Source organism: Neomonachus schauinslandi, chromosome 7 (assembly GCF_002201575.2).
Source record: "Neomonachus schauinslandi chromosome 7, ASM220157v2, whole genome shotgun sequence".
Taxonomy (NCBI): domain Eukaryota; kingdom Metazoa; phylum Chordata; class Mammalia; order Carnivora; family Phocidae; genus Neomonachus; species Neomonachus schauinslandi.
Genome location: NC_058409.1, coordinates 117,309,690 through 117,318,059, shown reverse-complemented (window position 1 = coordinate 117,318,059; position 8,370 = coordinate 117,309,690). Strand labels below are relative to the sequence as shown.

Sequence of the window (8,370 nt, the reverse complement as noted above, 5' to 3'; positions counted from 1 at the left end):
TTATTTTGCCATCTCTGTAGAAGTCGTTGTATACTGGTGAACACGGTATCTTTCTGCTAGTAATATAAAAAAATTACCATATGGACTTGTTTATTTTTCCTCACATTCAAGAAGTCCGTGTACAGTGGGGGAAAAACGATTTCTTTCTCCTCACAAATTCTGGGATATCACGATTTAACTCTGTTTATTTTTGCCATCTCTGTAGAAGTCGTTGTATATTGGTAAACACAATATCTTTCTGTTTGGAATATCAAAAAATTACCACATGGACTTGTTTCTTTTTCCTCACATTCAAGAAGTCGGTGTACAGTGGGGAAAAACGATTTCTTTCTCACAAGTTCTGGGATATCACGATTTAACTTTATTTGTATTTGCCACCTCAGTGGAAGTCATTGTATACTGACGAACATGATCTTTCTGCTAGCAATATCGTGAAGTTTACCACATGGATTTATTTTTCCTCACATTCAAGAAGTCTGTGTACAGTGGGGAAAACAATTTCTTTCTCCTCAGGAGTCTGGGATATCACGATTTAACTTTGCTTGTATTTGCCACCTCAGTGGGGAAGTTGTTGTATACTTTTGAATAGAATATCTAGATATTGCTAGATACTGCTAGCAATATCATACAAATTACCACATGGACTTGTTTCTTTTTTTTTTTTCCCGAAGATTTTATTTATTTATTTGACAGAGAGATAGACAGCTAGAGAGGGAACACAAGCAGGGGGAGTGGGAGAGGGAGAAGGAGGCTCCCCGCGGAGCAGGGAGCCCAGATGCGGGGCTCCATCCCAGAACCCTGGGATCATGACCTGAGCCGAAGGCAGATGCTTAACGACTGAGCCACCCAGGCGCCCCTGGACTTGTTTCTTTTAACTCGCATTCAAGAAGTCGGTGTACAGTGGGGAACAAAGATTTCTTTCTCTTCCGAAGTTCTGGTAAACTGTAATTTAACTTTGTTGTATTTGCCACTTCAGTGGAAGTCGTTGTGTGCTGGTGAACACGATATATTTCTTCTAGCAATATCTTAAAAAGTGTAACTTAGAGCTGTTCCTTTTCTTCACTTCATAGAAGTCGGTGTACAGTGGGCAAAATGATTTCTTTCTCCTCATAAGTTCTGGGATATCAAAATTTAACTTTGTACTTGCCACCTAAGTGGATGTCTTTTTTTTTTTTTTTTTTTAAGATTTTATGTATTTATTTGACAGAGAGGGAACACGAGCAGGGGGAGAGGGAGAAGCAGGCTTCGGAGCAGGGAGCCCGAGGCAGGGCTCGATCCCAGGGCTCTGGGATCATGACCTGAGCGGAAGGCAGACACTTAACAACTGAGCCACCCAGGTGCCCCTTCCTTCCTGTTTAATCACTTCATGGAATTCAGTTTGCAGTGGGGAAGAAGCGATTTCTTTCTCCTTGCAAATTCTGGGAAATCGGGCATTAACTTTTTTTTGCATTTGCCACTTCGGTGGCACAAGTCATTGTACACTGGTGAACAAGATATCTTCCTGCTAGTAATATCTTAAAAAGCATGTCTTAGCTTCCTTCCTCTTTCTTCACTTCCTAGAAGTCTGTGTACAGTGGGCGAAAATGATTTCTTTCTCCTCGAAAGTGCTGGGAAATCACAATTTAACTTTGTATTTGCGACATCAGTGAAAGTCATTGTACACTGGTAAACAGGATATCCTTTGCTAGCAATATCTTTAAAAAGTGCGACTTAGCTTTGTTCCTTTTTCTCCACTTTCTAGATGTACAGTGGGGCAAAAGATTTCTTTCTCCTGGCAAGTTCTGGGAAACCACGACTAAACGTTGTCCCTGTGCCTGCACTTCTTTCTATAGTAGTCGATGTATACTGGTGAAAACGCGTTCCTGGTCCCAGCACATTCTTGAAAAGCAGGACTCAACTTTGCTTGCCGACCTCTGGGAAGTCCTCAGATGTACTGGGGAAATGCATTTCTTGTTTAAAACGTTTTTGTTCCATTTATTATGTTACCTCCTCTTATTTCACCTTTGATCAGTCGAGCCCTTCAGGTCTCAGCTGTGTGCGAGCGGACCGGGTGGGCTTGGAGGCAGGGCGCTGCGCTGGGTCTCCACAGTGCGCCGGCGGAGCCCGGGTTTTCTCGCGCTGCTCCTCCTCTCCGCACCCGGGTTTCCTGCAGCACTTTCGCCAGCAGCCTAGGGGCGCTTCCTCCTTTTCTGCAGCACTGCTCCAAGCCAGCAGCAGATGGTTTCCGGTTCGCTTAGACCGTAGGTGCTCCTTTGGTGGTGATGTGGGTTCTCGGGCAGTTTGGGTTGCGTCAGCTGGTTCTCGCGCCCGAGCCGCACTGCATTTGCACCGCGCAGGCATTTTGTCAGCACTTTCGCCAGTCGCACGGCGTCACTGTTTTTGTGTCACTGATCATTTGCACCAAGTCGGCCTTTTCTTGGCACCACCGTTCCTCCAAGCCAAAAGTTTCTGGGTGCCAGCGCTGCTAATGCCTGGGATGGGCTGTTTCTTGGTCGCAGCTCTAGCTTTCCTCCAAGCCGAATGGGTCTTGCTAGCAACACGCTGGGAGGTCGCGTCTGCAGTTTGCCTTCAGCACTCAGTGTCACTAGGCGGGTGAATCTGGGCTTTGGGGATTCCAGCACCGCTAGTGGAGCCATCGCGCTGTTTGTGGGTCTTGGAGTGACAGGACCTATGCCCACCCAGGCGGCTTCCCTTGGCCCGCCCCGAGCAAAAAGTGCAGACCAGTGCCCAGAGAGACCCTGGCGGGTAGGACGTTCGGTAGACGCGCCCTTCGCAGTGCCCCGATGCTGCTGCAGGCTTTGTCCTCCCACCTGGCCAGCAGTGCGCGCTCCACACTCACCGCAGCATTGTCTGGGGTTTTCCGGGCCTGGGGGCCTTGAGATTTCTGCTCCTGGCTTCCACTATATCTTCCTCTTTGAAATGAATATCATTTACAATAACATCTTTCCGTTTCCTAACGGAAAGAAAAAGTTTGCTTTCATGTTTCTTTGCAAAATGCTCGTTGTCTTTCTCAGTATAATTACAGAGAAATATTTGGGGAGGGGTGTTTGGGGGGGTAGTGTGTGTTTGGGGTGTTTTGTCTTTGCTTTAATTGTAAGTACCACCATTGTCATCGTCGTGGCTGTGAGTGCAAGTGTGGAATGTGTAAGAAGAAAGCAAGGGTCCCGTAACACCTGAGGGCCTACCTGACTAGGCTTTGAGAAATGTTTCCCCTGGCTTTTTCTTTTATATTAAAGATTTTATTTATTTTATTTTAGAGGGGGAGAGAGAGGCAGAGAGAGTGAGAGAATCTCAAGCTGACCCCTTGCTGACCACTAAGCAGACGCTAGGCTCCATATCAGGACCCTGGGATCACGACCTGAGCCAAACCAAGACCCGGGTGCTTAACCCACTGAGCCACCCAGTCGCCCCATCCCCTGGCTTTTTTAATGTTCCCTAAGGAGGGGCAGGTTTAGGGTTAAGCATAACCGCTAACAAAAGTTGCTGCCACACTGTAGGCCTCAAAAAAAGTGAGCCTTAACGTCTGAGTAGGTCGAGTAGAATGTAAGTGATGGAGAGATATTGACCTGCAGAAAGACCCCACTAGATATGCCCTAGCCCTTTCTTAGTGTTAAAGCCCTCATCTGTCCAAGATAGATTGAAAAGGTGTTACTTTACTCCATAGTCTGACCACAGGATGATAGCTTTGCTATTTCAGATCAGAAGGAATTCCTCCTCACATTTGAATGTAGGCTTATCTTATGAAAGATAATGGCTGAGAAAAATACTACCTGAGAAAGGTAAAACCAATCTCAAAATCAAAGAACTGGGTGGTGCTATGTACTTATCTTAGTGTTGTCAGGAGCTGTCCTGGACTCACAAGTAGGCATTGGTGTTCTCTTCTTTAATATAAAGTTTCACAGAACACCAACATCAGAGAAATCCACTCACTGCCAGTGATGGATCAGGACAAAAACAAAACTACTCTGCAATCATATTTGAACAGGAGCACATGAATATTACCCTAACCACAAAAATGTTCCCTGTTTAGCAGAAATGGGCAGACTTACCTCAGAATAGCTACAGGGGAGGCATCCTTGGATAACTTGATATATTCCCTGAGAACTTTGGAATGGACCTGAAAGTAATCTGAAGTTCAGAGGCATGACATTACAGGATGGCTTATAAAGTGGAAAGGAGAAACGTCTTTAACCTTTACAGTGATTGGATATTATAAGGGGGAGGGGGGATGTTCCAGATGGCAGGGAATTGAGTGAAAGTGATTATATTATACTATTTGGGGGAGATGATAAATTTCATTTATGATTTTCAGAGGCATTTAAAGAAATAACCTAAGTTAAGTTTTGCTTATGTTCATGAAATAGGCTAGATTGAGTTTTGCTTACATGGCTTAAATGATTCTGTCTGCTTGGGGGGTTTCAAACCTGGTCTCCATTTGAATTTATATGAACCATAGAAGACCCCAAATATCCAAAGCAATTCTGAGGAAAAAGGACAAAGCTGGAGGCATCATACTTCCTGAAGATATAAAAATTAAAAAATTATGGGACGCCTGAGTGGCTCAGTCGGTTAGGCGGCTGCCTTCGGCCCGGGTCATGATCCCAGGGTCCTGGGATCGAGTCCCGCATCGGGCTCCTTGCTCGGCGGGGAGCCTACTTCTCCCTCTCTCTCCCTCTGCTTGTGCTCTCTCTGTCAAATAAATAAAAAATCTTTAAAAAAATAAATAAATAAATAAAAATTAAAAAATTAATAAGCTAATAAAATGGTACTAGTATAAATGTAGACACATAGATTAATGGAACAGAATAGAGAGCTCAGATTTAAACCCCTACATACACAGTCAATTAATATTAGATAAGGGAGCCAAGAGCACCCAATTGCAAAAGGATAGTCTCTTCCACAAATGGTTTTGGGAAAACTGGATGATCATGTGCAGAACAATGAAATTAGACCCCTACCTTATACCACTCACAAAAATTAACTCAAAATGGATCAAAGACTGTATTACATTATTATAATTATAATCTTAAGTATATTAACTACACATTTTTTCCTTGTGGTTACCATGACTCTTACATAAAATATCTTAAACCCATTTCAAACTGGTAATACCCTATTTTGAATTGATAACAAATTAACTTTGATAGCATTCCTAAACTTTACACTTTTACTTTCCCTCACATTTTAAGTTATTGATATTATATTTTGCATATTTTATATTGCATATCCAATAACAGATCATTATAGTCATGGTTTTAATATATTTGTTTTAAAACATTTTTTTAAAAAGATTTTATTTATTTATTTGAGAGAGGGAGAACAAGCAGGGGGAAAGGGGGAGGGAGAAGCAGGCTCCACACTGAGCAGGAAGCCCAGTGTGGTCCCAATCCCAGAACTCTGGGATCATGACCAGAGCCAAGGCTCAACTGACTGAATCACAGAGGAGCCCCTGCTTTTAAACTTTTAAACTAGAGTTGTGATAAATTATGAACCACCATCACCATATTACAGATTTAACCTTACATAATTACCATTACCAGCGAGTTTTATACTACTGCTTATGTTTTTATGGTGTTAATTAGCATCCTTTTAATTCTACTCAAAGAACTCTCTTTACCATTTCTTGAGAAACAGGTCTAGTGGTAATGAACCACCTCAGCTTTTGTTTGTTTGGGAAAGTCTTTATCTCACCTTCATTTCTGAATGACAGCTTTTCCAGGTATAGAATTCTTGGTTGACAGTTTTTAATTTCAATATTTTAAATATATCATCCCATTTTCTCCTGGCATGAAGAATTTTCTATTCAGAAATCTGCCAGTGGTCTCATTGGGATTCTCTTCTATGCAACTTGTCTCTTTCTGTTTCAGTAGAGATAAAATTGATATATAACATGATATTAGTTTCATGTGTACAACATGATTTGATACTTGTGTATATTGGGAAATGATCATCACCACAATAAGTCTAGTTAACCATTACCACACATAGTTACAATGTTTTTTCTTCTGATAGGAACTTTTACGATTTACTTTCTTAGTAATTTTCAAATATAAAGTACAGTGTTATTAACTATAATCACCATGCTCTACATTATATCCCCATGACTTATTTATTTTATCACTGCAAGTTTGTACCTCTAGACCACCTTTGCCCATTCTGCCCACCTTCCACCCCTGCCTCTGGCAATGACCAATCTGTTGTAGCTATTTAGTTTTGTTTCATATTCCACACTTGTGAGATCATATAGTATTTGTCTTTCTCTGACTTATTTACCCCTGCACAGTGTAAATGTGGTGCTGCGCTTATGAATCAGCCAGACCCAAACACAAGGGGCACTAGGACCAAGAATACAACCCTAGGGAGCATCTACCAACCTCTGAATTTGAAACCTGCTCCCTGCCGAGAGCAATGCCTCCCAAAAGGAGGCTTTCCCACGCTGCTGGCAAAAGTGCTGCAGAAATCCGGGTGGGTAGGGGAGAACCAGTGGGATGAAACCATGGATCCCACAGGGCACCCCAGCTCCACAGTCAACCCGGTTTAGAGCCCACACAGCTGAGATCTGAAAGGCTCATACCCATCAAAAAGTGAAATAAGTGGTGAAGGGGCGCCTGGGTAGCTCAGTCGTTAAGTGTCTGCCTTCGGCTCAGGTCATGAACCCAGAGTCGTGGGATCAAGCCCTGCATCGGGCTCCCTGCTCCGCGGGAAAGCTGCGTCTCCCTTTCCCACTCCCCTTGCTTGTGTTCCCTCTCTTGCTGGCTCTGTCTGTCAAATAAATAAATAAATAAATAAATAAATCTTTTTAAAAAAGAAAGAAAGAAAGAAGCGGTGAAATAATAAATGGAACAAACGTGTATTCAACAAGAAACCCCTATCCCCAGTATATCTGAAAGACTTCCCCAGAAGTCAAACAAACCCAAGTCCTAATGCAGAGGACGGCTTGGAGGAAGAGCTTCCCCAGTGTACACCGACTTCTAGGAGGACAAGAAACCCTAAGCAAAGTCCTATGATTTAGATAGAGTGAGGAGGAAGATCTGGTTTTCACTGGTATACAACAAATCCCTAGGGTTAGCAAGCAAACAAAGATGAGTTCTGTTTTTCAATAATGTGGTAGGACCAATAAATCATTTTCACCATATACATTTAATTCTGTAGAGGAAGTGAAGACACAAGGACGAAGTTTAATCCAGAGCTCCTAGAACTGGCCAAAAGAAAGAAATCGTTTTACCCATGTATTCGACTTCTAGGAGGTGAAGAAAAAGGAGCAAAGCTAAGTCATACTTTTTAAGATATTGCTGGCAGAAAGATATCATGTTCACCAGTAAACACTGACTTCCACACAGGTGGCAAATGCAAAAAAAAAAAAAAGTTAAATTGTGATTTCCCAGAACTTGTGAAGAGAAATAACTCATTTTCCCCACTGTACACAGACTTCTAAAAAGTGAGGAAAAAGGAAAAACTCAAAGTCATACTTTTTTTTTATTTAAGTAGGCACCATACCCAACATGGAGCCTTGAACTCACGACCCTGAGAGAGAGACCTAAGCTGAGTTCAAGAGTCCATCACTTAACAAACTGAGCCACCCACTGGCCCTCAATGTCCTATTTTTATACTGCTAGTGGGAAGATACCGAGTTTACCAGTATACAATGACTTCTCCTGGTGGCAAAAATAAAGTTAAAATTAAATTGTAGTAAAATTGTAAATTAAATTTATTAAATTTAATAAAAGTTAAATTGTGAAATCCCAGAACTCGGGAGAGAAAGAAATCGTTTTCTGCCACTGTACACTGACTTCTTGAATGTAAAGAAAAATAAAGAAGTGCATGAGGTAATTTTTATGTTATTGCTAGCAAGAAGATATCCTGTTCACCAGCATACAACCACTTCCACTGAGGTGGCAAATATAAACATAGCTAAATCGTGATTTCCCAGGAATTGTAAGGAGAAAACAATTGTTTTCCCCCACTGTATGCTGACTTCTAGAATGTGAAGAAAAATAAAGAAGTCCATCTGGTAATTTTTATCATATTACTAGCAGAATGATACCATGCTCACCAGCATACAACGACCTCCACTGAGGTGGCAAAAATGAACAGAGTTAATCGTGATATCCCAGAATTTATGAGGAGAAAGAAGTCGTTTTTCCCCACTGTGCACCAACTTCTTGAATGTGAGGAAAAATAAACAAGTCGATGTGGTAATTCTTAGGATATTGCTGGCAGAAAGATATCGTGTTCACCGGCATAAAACGACTTCCACTGAGGTGGCAAATACAAATAAAGTTAAATCGTGATATCCCAGAATTTGTGAGGAGAAAGAAGTCGTTTTTCCCCACTGTACACCGATTTCTTGGTTGTGAAGAAAAAGAAACA

The 8,370-nt window shown here is 42.0% G+C and overlaps 1 protein-coding gene across 1 annotated transcript in view; it reads right to left on the bottom strand.

The window, feature by feature from the left end:
- Positions 1-2,835: 2,835 nt before the first annotated feature.
- The window catches only part of ANXA2R (annexin A2 receptor), a 32,233-nt gene continuing 26,698 nt past the window's right edge, over positions 2,836-8,370 (bottom strand). Inside the window, 3 exon segments of the mRNA XM_044916678.1 lie at positions 2,836-2,953; positions 4,050-4,128; positions 7,226-7,292. Of these exon segments, the coding sequence (XP_044772613.1) occupies positions 2,836-2,953; positions 4,050-4,128; positions 7,226-7,292 (264 nt within the window).